This window comes from Macadamia integrifolia, chromosome 6 (genome assembly GCF_013358625.1).
Source record: "Macadamia integrifolia cultivar HAES 741 chromosome 6, SCU_Mint_v3, whole genome shotgun sequence".
In the NCBI taxonomy this organism is placed as follows: domain Eukaryota; kingdom Viridiplantae; phylum Streptophyta; class Magnoliopsida; order Proteales; family Proteaceae; genus Macadamia; species Macadamia integrifolia.
This window is the reverse complement of record NC_056562.1, coordinates 158854-177175: the sequence shown is the minus strand read 5'-3', so window position 1 is coordinate 177175 and position 18322 is coordinate 158854. Positions and strand designations below refer to the sequence as shown.

The 18322-nt window shown below is 39.9% G+C and overlaps 1 protein-coding gene across 2 annotated transcripts in view; it reads right to left on the bottom strand.

The window, feature by feature from the left end:
• Nucleotides 1-339: 339 nt before the first annotated feature.
• The window catches only part of LOC122081142 (calcium-dependent protein kinase 20-like), a 38173-nt gene continuing 20190 nt past the window's right edge, over nucleotides 340-18322 (bottom strand). For both annotated transcript variants that reach the window (XM_042648131.1, XM_042648130.1), the window contains exons 5-8: nucleotides 3224-3339; nucleotides 2723-2890; nucleotides 723-947; nucleotides 340-634 (exon numbers count right to left, since the gene is read on the bottom strand). In XM_042648131.1, the coding sequence (XP_042504065.1) occupies nucleotides 518-634; nucleotides 723-947; nucleotides 2723-2890; nucleotides 3224-3339 (626 nt within the window). In that variant the 3' untranslated portion in view covers nucleotides 340-517. The remainder of the gene's footprint in view (nucleotides 635-722; nucleotides 948-2722; nucleotides 2891-3223; nucleotides 3340-18322) is intronic.

Below are 18322 nucleotides of genomic sequence, written 5' to 3'. Positions count from 1 at the left end.
TAGCATATATATATATATATATATATTTATATAAGAACCGGAAATTTAAATGGGAAGGGAACAATTAGAAAGAGGTAAGGGAGGTTTTCAAAAACATTTCCATAAAGGCAACAAAGGGGAGAGAATGAATTGCTTGTTCCACTAAACAACTTAAAAAAAATAATCCTGGTTTTGTTTGCAGCATTGGAAACACCATAAAGAACATTTTCCTTGTTCAAAGCCCTTTCAAGGCTAAATAGGAGTTTGAAAATCACAAAAGAGATAGGACAGTTCCATAAAAATAAATAAATAAATAAAATAAATAAATAAATAAATAAAAGAAAAGAAAAGAAAGACATCTGCTCCAAATTGGATTCCACTAAAAAAACCCAACAGTACATACAACATTTCAAACCTAAAATGGACTGAACTTTGTACCCTGTGAGCACCGACTGATCTTTACAATTAATGTCACCTCTGATTCTAATAATAACAATGACAAAAATTTAGTTAAAAAATACAAAATCAATATCACATATCAACCGATCTTTAAGGCTTCCCTCAACCCAATGGTTGCACTACTCTGCAGACCCTTCTTGCCAAGACCTTTGTCTTGCATCATTGCTACAAACTCACTGTAATCTATGCGCCCATCCTGGGAGGAAAATAAAAAGAATCTGGTGAACATTTGGACTCCATAAAACAAGAAACATTTTAGGAAAAAAAGGAAGGGTGGATCTTACATTGTCCTGATCTACTTCTCGGATCAAATCGTCCAAGGTGATATTTCCTATACCAAAATCCTCACATGCCTGTTGCAGCTCATCTTGTGTGATGTAACCACTTCCATCTTTATCGAAGTATGAGAAAGCCGCAAACAAATGATCCTCCCTATCAATTTTATTCAGATGGAGAGTTGCTGCTAAAAACTCCCCATAGTCCAAGGTACCACTGTTGTCAATATCTGCCTGTAATTTTCAATAAAATTATGGAAATAATATCAATATAACAGTTGAAGTGTCACTGCTAATATCTATAACAACTTTTCCCTTACTGTTGAAACCAGAAAGTTGATAGTAACAATAAGCTCATTACCACCGCAAGAATCCCCTATCTATCCAACAATGCTAACAACCAAGACATGCTGCCAAATGGCAGAAATAACCATTCTGTTTTTCTTCCTCCCCCCACCCACCTGTTTGTTATGTTTCAAGTCCTCCAAATACGGTTGTTAATTGTCATAAATCCATTCAAGTCTTAATTTCTTATATGTATGGTTATCTAAACGACTAGGCAACCTAAGCCGTTGGATGGGGCGTGGATGCCCAGGAGACATGATGCGGATCTGGGTTCCAATACTCGGAATCGGATTGCTTAGGGCCCACAAAAATGACAAAATGTCTCAATTTAATTGTTGAGTGGCAATCTTGTAATTTAAGCAACAATAATGTTCATCACAAATAGCATAATAATAAATAAGTGACGGGGACAACTGGGATAGGAAATTAGAAGAGGGGTATTCTGTAATTGCCAAAGGAAAGAAATAATAGAACACACACTTCAGGAAAGGGGGGCTTTCTTGTAATAACCACAAATTCAACTCTCTGAAGCAATATATTAACCTGACGTCTTCTTCCAGATAGAAAACCAGGGCCTGGCGGTAAACCAAAGGGCTTGCGATGGAGATAGCTTCTTTAATGCATATTAGTTGAGCATGAGATTTCAGGCATAGGCTGAGCACCCAGTACTCTCTCTTGAATCCAACAGGTAGGTGCCGCAAAACAGCACACAAAGGGGAGCTGTTGCACCTGCAACTCAGGTCCAGCGATGAACAGTGTTCCAGGTCTCACAGCAGAGGCTGTTTTTTGGCCAAGAAAAACCTACGGTTGGGTCGCCTAACTGAGGTGAAGCTAGCCCCCAAGTTTGAAGCTGAAAGGAGTTGCGTCGGGAAAGATCCCTTTGATTCTTTGGGCTGTGATTTACCACCCAGAGCAGGGGATTTCCAGCAAGGAGAGAAGTCCAAAATAGAACCAGAAAAGAGAGGGAAGAGGAGAAGATAATCAGGGGAAGGGGAGATAATCGCAGCTCATTGCAACCATGGTTTCAAACCAAGCAAAAATTATTCAATTCTCAAAAAATTATGTCCAACCGTTGGGTACAATAGCACTATTTAAAGGCAAAGCATATATAAACCTACTTTCCTATTTACTGAAATTGAATAAACTTGTACCTAACTCTAAAGATGGAAACAAAATCTCACCCAAATAAAATCAACTCCTATTGTTTCTAATTCTAGAGAGGAAATAAACAAAGAAATCAAACTCAACATGTAACTCTAAATCCAATGTTCAATTGCATCACAACACTTAGGCGTCGTCCAGCAAAGGGTGCCTTGACGCCTAGACGACGCCTTGACAACTATGCTTATCTGTGCCATGCTGTGGGAACAATTAAGGGGAAAATGAGGAAAGAAAGTTAACGGAAGGAGAAAGTTTAGTTATATTAATAAAACTTCAAAGTCACCTGAGGAAAGGCCCTGGTGACACTTGTTTTCTCGAGAAGTGGGGTGTAAATCTCTTTGCTCCATGTGACTTTAAAACTACTCTGATGAGTTGTCAACATTGACATAATTGCATGCTGGTCTTAGGATTAAGGATCTTTGAAGGGTAGGAAAAATTTATCGTTTTCCACCCATAAAGGGAAAAAGAAAAAGCTATTTCAGTTATAAAAAATGAGAACTCACAGCTTGCATTAATGTAGATATTTCATTCTCCTTGAGGTTAGCACCCACTCTTTCCAAACCAGTCTTTAGTTCTTCAAAACTGATTTGACCACTATTATCTGTGTCTATCATCTTGAACAATTCTTTAAGGCCAGCAATTTCCTCTTCAGAAAGGCTCTCAGCAATGACCTATAAAGAATAACAAAATAGTGGGTTATAACATGAAGCTTCTGACCTTCTATACAATAAAGCATAAACCTTCACAGACAAAAAGTAGAATTAGATCTAAATCATATAAAAAATAATCGAATCTTTAGAATAATTTTGCCAAGTGTTCAATTCCCTCTGCACAAAAATAGATAGAAGCCCTCCCTCCCTCAAGTATAGGAAAATACGCTAGGAATTTTCAGACATTAACCAGCATTTAATTCCTTTGTCTTTAACAATTGCAAATGACAAGCTCCAGTGCTACCATTTCTTAGGTTGAAAATGTCAAAGAGTTGGAGGCATCATGGTACTCACTTTGATTGCCATTTTCTTGAGTTTGTTCATAGCTGAAAACTGTTTCAAGCGAGTTAGGACTGCGGAATCAAGAGGCTTATCAGGAGCAACACCATCAACTTGAACCCATGGGTGACCTGCCAGAACACTTACTACTTGATCATAATTGCTTATGGTAATTCAAAGACCAATAATTCTCTAATGACAGAGCAAACCTATGTGTTCTCCAAACATAGTAGACTGACATAGAGAAAATAGATGGCAGGGGAATAGTTCAGGTACAATTTGATATTGACAATGAAAGATTCAGCAAAAAAAAATTCAATCAAAAAAGATACATGGAACAAAAAAAGTTTTGCCAACAGATTTCGCGACTATGTTTCAAATGGTTTGAAAAGTAGTACTTCCACAGGCTTTATGTATGACTAGCATCACAAATAAATTTTATAATTGGAATATCTGTAAATTATAATATAGATATGGGTCTGAGGTTAGTCATTCAATTGGTCCCATCAGTCAGATCTCTCACATTAAAATTTTGACCCATTAGAAATCCAATCTGCATGTGTCAAGAAAAAGCTCCATTGACTCTACCTGAATAAGGTTAAGATCTTTTGATGGGAAGCAGAACATAAATGTATTGCCTATAAGAGAAGACAAATAACATATGCATGTCAATTTCTGTATGCTATAAAAAAATAAATGGTAAGGTACCAGATTCAGCACCATTTGCAGTTTTATTATGGTGTGATATTTTTGCTTGCTTATGCAAAAGATTTTCTAGTCTCTGGCAAGACTAGAACTGATGCAGTTGCATGTGTGTGGTTGCACCATCATGACCCGATCTGGAAACCTAGAGCAAGATAAATCAGATCCAAACCAGGAGGTTTCTGATCCAATAGGGGTTGGTAGGGTTTAATTATATGATCTTTTATTTTATTTTATATTGAGAAAGTTAGATATCTAGGAGATTAGTTTCCTGTTTGAGATATTTTCCTAATTGGGGTCAATTATAGTCAGTAGAGTATATGTGTATATATATATATATATATATATGTAATTATTAGTTTTAGAATAAAGAAAAAATGCTGATTTGTTTTACTGTTGCTGAGTACAATTGGTGGTCGAGCGTCTTATTCCTTCTTTCTTCTCTTATTCTTCCTGATTCAGTTCCTCCTCCCTTTCAGATAAAAATTCTTCTTAGCTTTCCTTCTTCTACTTTTGTTTTTTTCTTATTTCTCCCCCCCCCCTACTTCTTTCTTGCTTCTTCCCTTCTTCCCTGTGCTGTTCCAGTGATACTTATGGTCAGTCACAATTGACCACTAATCTCCCTCATCCCCTTCCTTTTCTTTTTAGAACTTTGGGAGATCAATCCTCACCCTTGGGCTCCATATGCAAAGCCTAGGTCCAAAATACTTGCTTGAACTAAGACTTTCAAACTGAAACTCAATTCTGGTTCCTGATTTTCCACTGGAACTGGTTGCATTAATTTGTATCGGAATCTGTTGGGCTGTTATCACTTGCATTTGACAGGATTATGAATTAGGAATTTAATCCTAAGATTTCATTTGGATTGGACTCATATTGAGTGAGTTCCATCAACCAAAACTGAGATAGGTTGCTGCTAGGTAATGTTCATATTGTGAAGGAAGAAGAAACAAGTTCTGAATTTACAAATAAGCCCTTATATTTTCTGTTATCACTACAAATCCCTCCTATTCATATTTTGTTCCTGCTTAACCCCAGTTAGATTTGTAATTCCAGAAAATGCCTCTCTCCAAATTCTGTTTACAGTTTGGTCATTTCACTTGTTTAGTTTACTCTTTAAGAGTCTAAACAGTTTCAGTCTTTACACTTTTGCCATACCCTTACATTGAAATATTTATTATTCTTGTGGGCCCATAACAGTACAAAATTAGGTTTGAAAATTACGGAGTTGCATTAATTGGTGTCAGAACCGAAGGTCCTTTTCCATACCCTGACTATGATAGCCAATAGTGAGCTAATTCAAAAGCTCAACTCCCAGAAGGAAGAAACTCAAGTAGACATTGCCAATCTCATAGACGGGGGTTATCACCTCACCACCAATGGTGATAACCACATCAGTATTTTTACTTCTCTCAGGCCCTAATGGCATCCGCCGCATCCCTATGAGCTCCCATTGATAGGCTGACACCTTCCAATAAAGGAAAGAGTCCAATTCAATATTTTGATTCTTCCGGTTCCATTCCAAAGGGCCTGTCTCATGTTGCCCCACCACCACCACATTTTGTACCACAAGGTCCACAACATGGAGCTGGTCGAAGTCTTGATGATCCACCCTATGGAGCTAAAAATGGAGGTAAGTTGGATGTCCTCGATTTCAATGCAGATAACAGTTTGGAACAGTATCTTGAATTGACTCATAACCTGGAGGTATTCTTCCTATGGTACGGTTTGACTGAGGTCAGTACGTTCTTATTGGCTAAAGCCAAGCTAAAAGGTACAAGTTGCATCTGGTGGATCAAGTCAACAGTAGTATTGGACCGAGTCATCAGCTGGTCAACACTAGAGCTGAGATGAAAGAATCTATGAACCAGATATTTCTGCCAGTTGACTACAAGCAGTGTATGTTCCTTCAGTTTTCACAACTGAGACACAATAATATGAGCGTTGAGTATGTGGCAAAGTTTTACCACTTGAACTACTAGGTCTGACTTTGAGTGGGACAAAGAGGTTTCAAAGATGTAGTTACAGAACGGCTTGCACTCTTAGTTTAGTGCTGGATTGGATTACAATCGACTGCCTATGATGGTTGGCGCCGTACATGTACCTTATCAGGTAGACAAGAGTCTAAAGCAGCCTTACACTTGGAAGAGCTTCCCAAACACTTTCTCTAAGGGTCATAGTGCAAGAAAATATCAACCGGAGAAGTCATCATCAAACCACAGATCATCTGTTCTTTTATGGCATCTTCATAGCCAAAACACACTTAAATTCCAACACATGGGAAAGTGGCTGAGATATAGTGCTTCGCATGGAAGTGGCATGTGCATTTCTGTGCTCAATGTCCTAATCGTTGGTAGCCTTTGCTGATAAGGACTCTCCCATGGCTACTACTTCAGAAGTGCAATGCAAAATGAGATAATTTATTTAGAGGTAAAGCATTAGCCTAGTGACAGCAATAGTAGCAACAGTGAGGGAGAACAACAAACTTGTACATTCTTCGTCCTCTTTTGGCCACATAAAATATCTGAAGAGGATGATTGATGTCGTAGCAACATTTTGCATAGCAAGGTGAAATGCAATGACAATTATGTACTATAGTGATTGAAAGTGGCAATTGCACTAACATCATTTCTAAAGACTACATTCATAAGCTTGGGCTGAAAACAAAGCCACATCCCAACCCCCTATAAGGTTTCTTGGGTAAACAATGCCAATTTAAAATTTATGATAAGTGTGTGCACACATATTCCATTGGTGGGTTTATAAATACAATGCAATGTGACATTCTACCTCTGAAGGTTTGTCACATTCTCCTTACGCAACCGATGCTATTTGAAAAAAGGTGCAATATTGTAGATACAAAAATACCTACTCTTTCAAGCACAATAGCCTAGGAATGAAGCTTATACATGTGAAAGCCCTCCCAATCATTAAGCCCAAGCGGAGAGCAGGGTCGATTTTCCTCCAATGAGATGATTTAGATATCATTCTTGGTCCTTAACCGAACTCGATGGAGTAAAGTTCTCTCCAGAGGGGAGAACTGATGCAGTTGGATGTGTGTGGCTGGACCAGCTTGACCCAATCCGGTAACCCAGGCCAAGACATGTCAGATCCAAACCAAGGGGTTTTTGGTCCAATTGGGGTGATGCAGTTCAGAAGAACAAGAAGTCCAGCAGCAAACCAGACCATCAAATTGGACCAAGAATGGACTAATATGTTTAATTTTGAGCTTGCAATGGATTATAAGGGCCATGGGCTTAATATTTTTGAGTTTCCTATTGTAATGGGCCAATTCTAGAAGCCCAAAAATTAGGAATTTAAGTCTTATACGGGATCAGTAGTTAGTTTTTATTTTGTTACATTCTAAAATTGTTCCTATGTTGAAGAAGACTTAGATTGAAAGGGATTCCTTACCATAGATAGGGCTTTCCTACTTTAGAAATTGCCATGGAGTAATAAATAAACGAGAAGGTCAAAGACCCTCCACCGATTTTGACAAAACCTATAGCTCTTTGTTGTGATGCAACGGCAACCTTGGTGGGATGCTAAGGTAGCTTGGTGGGTGATGCAGAGGAGCTGAAGACTAATTGCCACAGGAAGAAGAGAGGGCCAGCAGCAGCAAGTCTAGCCCTCAGCTAGACCATTCTGGCCAGACCAATCCTAGCCCAATCATAGGTCTGGTTCAGCAGCTCACCTGGGGATTAGTCCTCTTTTAATTAAGTTTTTACTTGTTAATTTGCTTTTCTAATTGAAGTACGAGTCTTTAAGTTGTGTCCTATTTCAGCAACAAGTTGTTACTTGTTTTCCTAGTTGAATTAGATGTTTCTTGTAGAGCCGAGGCTCATTGACGATTTAATTAATGAAGAAAGCTTGTTTGCTCTTGAAATCTGAGGGAACCAGTCGGTGAGAAACCAATACAGACAGGGATTCTGATCTGGTTCAAGGATGGGAAACCTGGGTTATCTATTCTATCTTATGCTCTATTTTTTCTCCTTAACCCAGGTACTGATGTTGCCTTTGAATGGTTCTCTACTGTTCTGAGTTTTAGTCTCTGCTTGCTTGGCCTGATCATTGATATTGTTTCTAATATTGGTTATCTAATCTTATCTTTAATTACTTAACTTTCTGTTATCTAAAAGCACCTGTGCCTCCCCTGTTTATGAGCCCTATTTCAGTCCCTTCTGAAACCCAAGCGCAGGTCAATCTGTTCATCAGATCTGACTCATCTTCTGGGATTTTGATGAGGCACCCAAGAGAGGAACTCGACCTGAGTTTGTGAGATTTCTGAGTTTTCAAGCTGCTGCTATTTGAAGAACCCTAATTTCTGAAGTTTTCTGAGTCCAGGTTTGATATTTTTTAAATTATGTTAAATCTAGCCATCAGTTTCTTCAAATACTTTTGAGGTTTGACTAGAACTGTTGAAAGGGTGGTTCGATCCTAATTTCAGCCAATTCTGTCACATTGATTTGGCTTAATTTGATTTCTCTGTTAGTTACAGGCGGCATATCTGAGTAGGGTTATTTGGGATTCTGATCGGTAGGTTTTCTTTTCGACCTCCACACCAATGGGATCCCAAGTTGGACCGGTGAGATGCTAGTCAAGTTCTAGGTGGGATGCCTAGTTCATATCCTCCTGTCTTTTCCATCTTCATTCACTCAAGCTTTTAGATCAGGTTCTAGTAAATATTGCCATCTTCTCCCATCAGTCACCAGTTGTATTGGCAGCTCATTGTTTATCCCTTGATGCTGCTACAGCACCACTAATGCCATTACTTTCTATTTTTCTAATAGTTTCTAATTTTGATTCACTTTCTATGTCTGTCCTTAGTAAATCTATTCTATATTTCTATTTTGAGTTTCACTCACTATTTCTTGATTCCTAATTCCTATTTCCAACTAGTTACTAAGTCTGAACTTGTTATTTCAGTTACTCTCTAATCCTGCCCCCTTGTTTCTTTTAATTTCAGTTAAATTTTCTACCTTCTAAACCTATTAGTTGCTATTTTGATAGTAACCAATTTGGCAACTTGCTATCATATGAGTTTCTAAATCAAAGGTGCTATTTGGGAAGTTGCAAAATTCTGGTTTCAATTCTGAGTCCCTAACCCCTAGGATCCTGGATTACATGAGGTTTTCTAACCCTAGTCCCAGAGGTGATTAGAATACCCCCATTAAGGGATTGGTAGGGGTTAATTTTGCAATCTTTTATTTTATTTTATATTGGGCAAGTTAAATATGTAGGAGATTAATTTCCTTGTAGGGCATATTTATACATATAGTTGCAATCCATATTAAGAGTTGGGAAAAGAAGACTGGTTTGTTTATTGTTGTTTTTTGACTTGTGTCTCAGACTGATTCATTGGGATCTTCTTCACCAGTGCCTGGTGCACCCAGCCGATGATTGGTGGCCCAGTGGCTTAATCTTTCTTTCTCTCTCATTCTTCCTGATTTGGTTCCTCCTCCTTTTCGGGAAATTCTTCTTAGCTTTCCTTCTTTTGTATCTCTCCTTTTGTCACTTATTTCTCTCCCTTCCCTTCTTCCCCTGTTTTGTACAGCGATTCACAGACTCACAGTCAGTCACAATAAAACATCAAGTCATCAATCCCCCTCATCCCTCCCTTCTCATTCTAAAACTTTGGGAGCTTAATCCTCAGCCCTAGACAACTCAGCATGCATAGCCTCAGTCCGAAATACTGCTTGAACTAAGAAACTCAATTCTTGTTCTTGTTCTTCCCCTTGACTAGTTGTAGAATAAAAATTTTTTTTTTATTGTTGTAATAGTGGGTTTTAAGGAAAGTGGAAGTTGCCAAACAGACCATAAGGGGTTAATGGTCTTCGTAATTCTCTAGAACTTTCTCTCTGTTATTATAAATAAAGAAGGCTGGTGTCATATTTGACACAAGTCATTACCCCATCCAACATGATATCAGAGCCATACGATCCAAAAGCCCAAGGGCTCTCTCTCTTTTCCATCTATTTCTCTCTTTCTCGTTTCTCTCTCTCGTAGCGCCTCCTTCCATCTGCGCCTCCCTCCACCTCTCTTCATCTGCTTCTCTCTCATGGTTGGAGCTTCTTAGACCACCAAGAGGGTTTCTAACCTCCATCCATTCTTCTCTTGGGCTCTCAAACTTTTTTCTACAATGATCTGAGAGACCAAGACCCTTTTTTTATCGATTTTTCAGGGTTTTTTTTCCCTAAAATCGTTTTTTTCATTACCAGGATGCTCTTGCCCTGCTTGATGCTCTGATCGTCTTGATGTTTGTTGCGATTGGTGCTCCTTATCCTTGTAGTAGTATGTACCAACCACTTTTCCGTTTGAAGTGTCTGTTCCAGAGCTATCCCCAAAATCGATTTCTCAGGATTTTTTCCTTTTATCGATTTTTGGGTTTTCTAGCCTTTTCTGATTTTTTTGTGCTTTCTCTATCTTCGGCTAGTGTCTCTTCTATTTGCACAACCCCCTTTAGTAGCAACCATGTCCACTAATTTGTCTGCTTCGGTGGAGACACCACGATTCTTCCTACCTTACCTCATTGTGCTATCAAGCTTGATGGCACAAACTACCTTATGTGGTCACACTCGGTCTACATTTCCATCAAGTCTCATGGCTATTACAGGTACCTCACTGGAACCTCAAGCGTCTGACCACCGGTCCTGAGATTGACAAGTGGGAGTGTGCCAACTCTCTGGTTATGGCCTTCCTTGTCAACTCCATGCTGCCACAGCTTTCACATAGTTATCTCCTTGACTCTGCTGCGAAGATTTGGAAGTCTGTCCAGGATATCTATTCCCAGGCAGGGAATGATGCTCAGGTCTTTAAGACCCGCCAAAAGGTTTGTGATCTGAGGCAGAGAGGGCTCACTCTGCCACAGTACTAATATATCTATGAGAGTATACTCCTTCCACCCCTGCAAATGTCACCAGCTTTTAGAAGCGAGAGGACAAGATCTGGGTCTATGACTTTCAGGCATGTCCGAATGTAGAGTTTGATCAGCTATGATCCTAGGTTTTAAGTCATGACCCCTTTCCTACCTTGGATCAAGCCTATGTTGCGGTCCAACTTGAGGACAGCTGACATACCACTATGCTTCAAAAGCCTGCTGCCACTCCTACTGAGAGATCTACACTTGTCTCTGGCACTCAGTCCCTTAGTGCAGCCCCATAGTCTGGTGGCTCCTCTACCAGGACTTCAATGAAGTGCGATTACTCTGGGAAGAAGCGTCACACCGAGAAGCACTGTTGGAAGCTTCATAGCCGTCCTGCTGATATATCTGCCAAAGGGCAAGGGAAGGGTCATGTCAGTACTGTTGGGCAGGCCAACCCTACTGAGAGCCCTGACTCTGACTTTACTCTTAGCACCTTAGCAGCCTCGCTATCATTTGATGAGCTTACTGCCCTCTGATGCCTTTTCACACGTCTGGACTCTCCTGCGCTAGCCACTGCGAGCTCTGCTCAGTCCACCCCTTAAGGGTCAGGTATCTCCTTCTTTGGCCATACTATGTCTATCCCTTCTGTCCCTTAGATTATAGGCTCTAAGGCTTCTGATCATATGACAAGCCGCTTGCCTCTTTTCTCACATTACATTACTTGCCTTGGTAATGGTAAAGTTAAGTTGGCTAACGGAACATTCCACTATTCTGAGAAAGGGCTATGTTAATTGTACCCCTTCTTTATCCCTTTCTAGTGTATTGCATGTTCCTTTTTTTCCACTAACTTTTTATCCATTAGTAGTCTTACTCCAGATTTAATTGCAAAGTCGCATTTTTTCATCTCATTGTGTTTTTCAGGATCTGTAGACAGGGGCAACGATTGGCTCTAGTAGGGTGTGGTAATTGGTATTTGCTTGATGATGACTCGGTATTGGTCTCTGGTCAGGCTCTTCAAACTTCTTCTACGTCACCTCCCATCTGAGTTACTACAGTGACATCGTTAGTTGGGACATTCCCCTTTGGGAACTTTAACTAGGTTTTTCCCTTCTTTTAAAAGTTATAATTCGATTTTTTTTTTTTTTTTTTTTTTTTTTTTTTTTTTTTTTGTGAGGTATGCGTTTTGGCCAAACAGACTCAGATCACTTATTCTGTTTCTTGAAATAAAGTGCCACTCCTTTTCATTGACATAGTCTAATATTTGGGGTCTATCCCGCCATGTGTCTGTATGGTTATCGGTGGTATGTCTCTTTTATTGATTGTCGTTCTCGGACCACTTGGGTTTATATGATGCGAACCAGGGGCGAGACTTATTGATTTCAAAATTTTCACTGCATGGTTTAGACTCAGTTTGGTGCTACCATTAGATCCTTCAAAGCGACAATGGCCCTAAATACTTCGAAGGGTGCTTTCAGGCTTACCTTTCAATTCAAGGGATGATCCATCAGACTAATTGTGTAGATACGCCAATTCAAAATGGGGTTGCTAAGCGGAAGAATCATCACTTTTGTGAGGTAGCACACTCTCTTATGTTTGAGACATAGTTGTCATAGCGTCAAATCGATCCAAGGCAGTGGAAGGGTGGCTAATTGATTTGGAGATGAATCGCCCATTATGGCGTTGCCATGGCGGTCAAATCACCTATGTGTCATTTTTTATTTTTCCTATTTTCTAAAGTTATATAGTATGCTACTTTTTTATTTCCCCTCTTCTCTAGAGTTATTTAGCATGCTACAAGCCTACAATATATACCCTATAACATATAAAACCAACATTAAGTAACATCAAATCATCAAAAATCAATATAGCCCTATCAAAATCACCCTGCATTTTACAAAAAATCGACCACCTAGTGAATCAGGCGTGACCTGACATCCATGGCGGTGCCATGGCGACGCCTATCAGCCAATGGCGACCGCCATTTGAAAGTCACGTAAATCGTAGCATTGCCATGAACTTCTTTTTCCGCTAGGACGCCAAGTCACCGCCTTGGCGACGCCATGACAACTATGGTTTGAGATGCATGTTCCTACCCAATACTGGAATGACACGATTCTCAGTGCTGCCTTTCTTATCAACCGAATGCCTTCTCACGTCCATTTCCTTCCACTCCCCGCTAGATCTTCTCCAAGGTTCCACTGCTTTTTATGTTCCTCCTAAGGTGTTCGGTAGTGTTTGCTATACTCACGATCATATTCCTCATGGAGTCGTGGTATTCGGTGCATTTTTCTGGGGTATGCTCCTACTCAGAAAGGCTATCGGCATTTTCATCCTCCTACTCAGCATTAGTGACTATGGATGGTGTCTTTCATGAATCTGTGGCATACTACACTGTGACAACTCTTCAGGGGGAATCTCCTTCCATTGTGAAAGATGTGCCGCCTCTTAAACTTGTTATCCTTGTCAGTATCCCATTTCAGGGGGAGAGTGACACTCCTTCTTCGCCTCGGCCAGAGATGCGTGTTTACAGTTGCAGACAGCAGACTCAGACCCTTACAGATCCAACACCTACCTACCATGCTAGCTGTCTCCTCTCGAGCCTGATCTAACCCCGTTGGACCCAGGTAATTCTCCTTCTCCTTCTGTTGATCCATCTCTTAAGTTGCCTATTGTTGTTCGTAAAGGCACTAAGTCTTGTACTTTGCATCCTATTGCTAAAATTGTTTTTTATGACTCATTTTCTCCTTCCTACTATAGTTTTGTGCCTTCTCTTTCCTCTATGTCTATTCCCCATACCAAGCAAGAAGCGAGTGTATACTCACAATGGCAAGCAACTATGGTTGACGAGATGCAAGCTCTAAAGAAGAATGACACATGGGATCTGGTGTCGCTTCACAGTTGGGTGTAAGTGGGTCCTCATAGTAAAACATAAGGCTGATGGTACAATGGATCGGTTCAAGGCCAAACTTGATGCTAAGGGTTTCACTCAGACTTATGGGATTGACTACCAGGAGACTTTTGCTCCACTTGCTAAGATAAACACAACTCGTGTGATCTTAGCTTTGTGCCACCAACTTAGATTGGGATCTCCAGCAACTAGATGTGAAGAATGCCTTCCTTCATGGGGAACTTAAAGAGGAAGTGTATATGGACATTACTCCTGGGTTCACTTGCTTTAAAACCCAAAGAAAGTTATGCAAGTTGAAGCGTGCATTGTATGAGCTGAAGCAATTCCCTCGTGCTTGGTTCGGGCGTTTCCATAAGGCTATGGTTATTACAACTACTCTCAAAGTAATTCCGACCACACTTTGTTCATCAAGATATCTAGTGGGAAGCTTGCTAGCCTGATAGTCTATGTAAATGATATTGTTGTTACTGGTGATGATCTAGCAGAAATCTTTGGCTTCAAGAGATAGTTGAGTGAGGAATTTAAGATCAAAGATCTAGGACAGCTTCGTACTTCCTTGGCGTTTAAGCTGCCAGGTCTTCTCATGGGATCTACTTGCCTCAGCGGAAGTATGTGCATGATCTTCTTTCTGAGACAGGCATGTTGGGGTGTAAGCCGGAAGACACTCCTATTGAAGCTAACGATCACCTGAGTAGTAAGGAAGGTGATCATATGGATGAGGGGAGATATTAGAGATTAGTGGGGCACTTGATCAATCTTTCTCATACATACCCTGATATAGCATTTGTCATCAACCTAATTAGCTAGTGCATGCATGATCCTTACTCGACTCACATGGAAGCTCTATTGCGTATTCTCCCATCCTTGAAATCTACCCCAGGATGTGGTATCCTTTTTTCTCCTTATGATCACTTTATGGTGGAGGCCTTCACGGATGCTGATTGGCCAGGTTCCCCTGTGACCGCAAGTCTACTACTGATTATTGCACCTTTGTTGGTGGTAACCTTGTTACATGGCGAAACAAGAAGCAAGTAGTGGTTGCCCATTCAAGTGCTGAAGCAGAGTTCCGTGCTATGGCACATGGCATTTGTGAGCTCCTATGGCTTCATGTCTTCTCACAGATTTGGTTGTCCCTGCCACCCTTCCTATGAAGCTCTTTTGTGACAGCAAATCTATCATTTGCATTGATCACAACCCTGTCCAGTATGACACTTCATCAAAGAGAAGCTAGATATGGGTCTTATCACTGTGCCTTTTGTTCCCAGTAGTGAACAACTGGTTGATGTATTTACTAAAGGTCTTAGTAGTAAGATGTTTCATCCTATTATCTGCAAGTTGGGCATATGTGATATCTATGGACCAACTTGAGGGGGAATGTTGTAATAATGGGTTTTAGGGAAAGTGTCAGTTCCAAATGGACCCTAAGGGGTTTTAAGGTCTTTGTAATTCTCTAGAACTTTCTCTCTGTTATTATAAATAAAGAGAGCTGATATCAAATTTGACACAAGTCATTACCCCATTCAACATGTATCAAGATCTATTAGGGTTATTATCACTTGCATTCTACAGGATTATGAGTTAGGAATTTAATCCTAAGATTTTATTTGGATTTTACTCATATTAAGTGAGTTCCATCAATCAAAGCTGAGATAGGTTGCCACTGGGTACTATTCTACTGATCATCTAGGTAGTTAGTGGCAGTATGGGTGTGTGTTGTCATTATTGGCAACAAGGTTCAGCAGTTGTCTTCTTGGAGGGACAATGGTGCGTTCATAAGATTTGTGTTGAAATCCTTTGCAAGTTAAGGCATTTTTTTACTAGTTCAGGTTTGGGGACATTTTTATCACTGAAGATTTTTTTTTTTTTTTAACTAGCACCTTCAAGAAAGTTGTTGAGGGACTCGTACTCTTTCCAAAGCATCCAGATTCATCTCGATCTAATATCGGATAAAGAAGTTACGGCCTGTTCAAGGTTCAAGGGAATTTTGGTTATTTTACATGCCAATTCTGATGATGTGATCTTTTGGAGATTGGTAGTGATTCGCGTCATGAACGCATCAATTTGTTTCAGCTTGATCCGAGTCTGTATAAGGGAGATACGGGGTTTTTCGTCCGATCGCTCCAAGGTCAAAATCCAAAAAGGCTACCCATTATTCACTCTACAGTTAGCTATGTATAAATATTAGAAGTTGGAGGGCCTCATAGTAAAATTCCAACCAAGTCAAAAGATTCCAAATCTGACGGCTCTAGTTCAATCATAGATGCTTTAGAGATTTTCTGAAAGAAATTTACAAAGAGGAGGGGCCCATTATAATTAATCAAAAGTCGGCAGCCCTTATTAGATAAGTTCTAAGGGTGGAAGGAGCTCTCTGCAATTTTGAGAAGTATCCTTGTAGTTCCTAAGGACTACGTGGACCAAAGATCCAAATCCAAAGGCTGATACACTTTCCCACCGTTTAAAGTTGAATGGATGGTCAGGATTTAACCGTATGCATCAACCAATCACATGTCAATCCATGAGCTATCGTCGTCAGGGTTATGATGTACGCATCATCACAAGATCTGCGATAAACAATTGAGATGATCTGGAACCCTAACACTTGATCCAATGGTTGAGATTTATGCGGCCATACGACACGCCATCAGTGTACCCCATGCCACCAAGGATTCTAAATGGAGCATTCTCATTGGTCAAACTTCAAAAGGCCATAACTTCCTCATTTTAACTCCGATTTGGGTGATTCAAGCTAGAGAATGCTTGCAATAGAGAGGGCTACACAACCAAAGTGAGAAAACAGAGAGAATGTGTGCATTTGTGCTCAGTTTTGCAATAAATTCTTCAAGCCCACTTTAATGCATTGAATGGCCAAAACTCACCTTCCCCAAGCTCGAGGGAGTTGTTGGGGGCAGCATGGAAGGTTTTACAGTGGTATGTGAAGCATAGTAATATCAAAGAAAGGTTATGTGTGTAAGGGAGAAGAAGAAGACATAGAAAAGGGCTCCTACACTTGGAAGGTTCAAGATTCTCCAACAAAAGGAGAAAGTTGAAGATTCCAGTGTGTTTCTGGGAATCTGTGAGAAGTTCTCTACCCCTTTCTAGTCAAGGGAGGTAATCTTTGTACACAAGTCCAATTATTTTTTTACCTAGGTTGTAAATGTTGAAAAACCGAAGGTTGTGTAAGGGGAAAGACTTGTATCTATATTTTATTATAATTATTGTAAAGGAAGGGTGAAACTAGGGGTGTCAATTTCAAACCGAAATTGAGCCGAATTAACCGAACCGAATTTATTTGGTTCAAATTCGCTTTGAATATGTGAGTATGCTATTCGGTTCGGCTCGGTTTCGGTTTAAGGTGTCAGAACCGTCGGTTCGAACCAAAACCAAACCGAATTTCTCTTATCATTCAAGAGTGTTTTTTGCAAGCTCTTTTTTTTTGTGGTAAGTGTTTTTTGCAATTTATCATCACATATTTACAAGCTAAGATAATTTTGGAGTTAGCAATAGCCATAAGGCCCACAACTTGAGCCCATTATGGCCTTTGGTCCATCACAGTCATGGTTCAAAAGTGGAACCGTTTTCATAACCAAATTAAAACTACATATCAGACCGAATTGAAACCAAAACCAAGCCAAATTGAATCGATTTGAGTATCTAAATACAGAACCGAGTCGGTTCTCGGTTCGGTTATGGTCCACCTTAACATCATTTGGAATCGAACCAAAACCAAACCGATTAACACCCTTAGGTGAAACCCTAGCCTGAGAACCAAGGTTGAAGCAGGCGTCATAACACCTAGATTATTGTAACAGTCACAAGCTAGTTGAGTATTGAGCAAAACACGAAACCCAAAAACGGTATTGCTCCATGGAGTAGGCAGTGAATCAAACCACGTATCTCTTGTGCCATTTGTAAAGGATAATGCTTATATATTGGAGTGTATGGATTGTGAATGCGTACAGGATGGGGCATTTTTGTTTAGCAGACCTGGCCACTGAGTGGTGCAAGGTGGACAAACATGCGATTGTGTGTGTTGAACAGAATAAAAGGTAGCTTCAAACAGACATCTCCGGGAAAGATTTTAAAGACATTGTTTGGCACCCCTCTCAATGTCAACCTGGGATCAAGGTTCAACATATCGGGTCTCGACCCTAAACAAGACCGAATTTCAGAAATTTCGAGCAAACCAGGGAAATTTGTTTGCAATGGTGGAAACCTTGGTTTCGACCCTAAACCAGATTTTTTTTTCCTGATTTTTTTCATGAAAAAAAAAAAACTAAAGTGATGCTTGTGGTGTTGACACAAGTTTGCTAGTGTACATTGACTGAAGTTGTAATACAACTACATATATAAGTTACTAATTAAAAATGGAAAATACATGATCAAAACAAACAAAACATAATGTAGAAGATGCAAAACATATGATCAAATTTGAAATCATTCTTTTTTTTTTTTCCAAACAACAGGTATCCAAGCCTTCGGTCTGACTAGTTCCACGGGTCCATACTAAACTCACAACCGCATGGACTAGGTCATACCAAAGTTGAATGAGAACCATTCAACTTTCACCGAAAGCAGTGAAGAGCACTAAACACCCCCGTGTGAGTAGCCCCAATGAGGTAAGAGTAGAACTCAGAACCACACG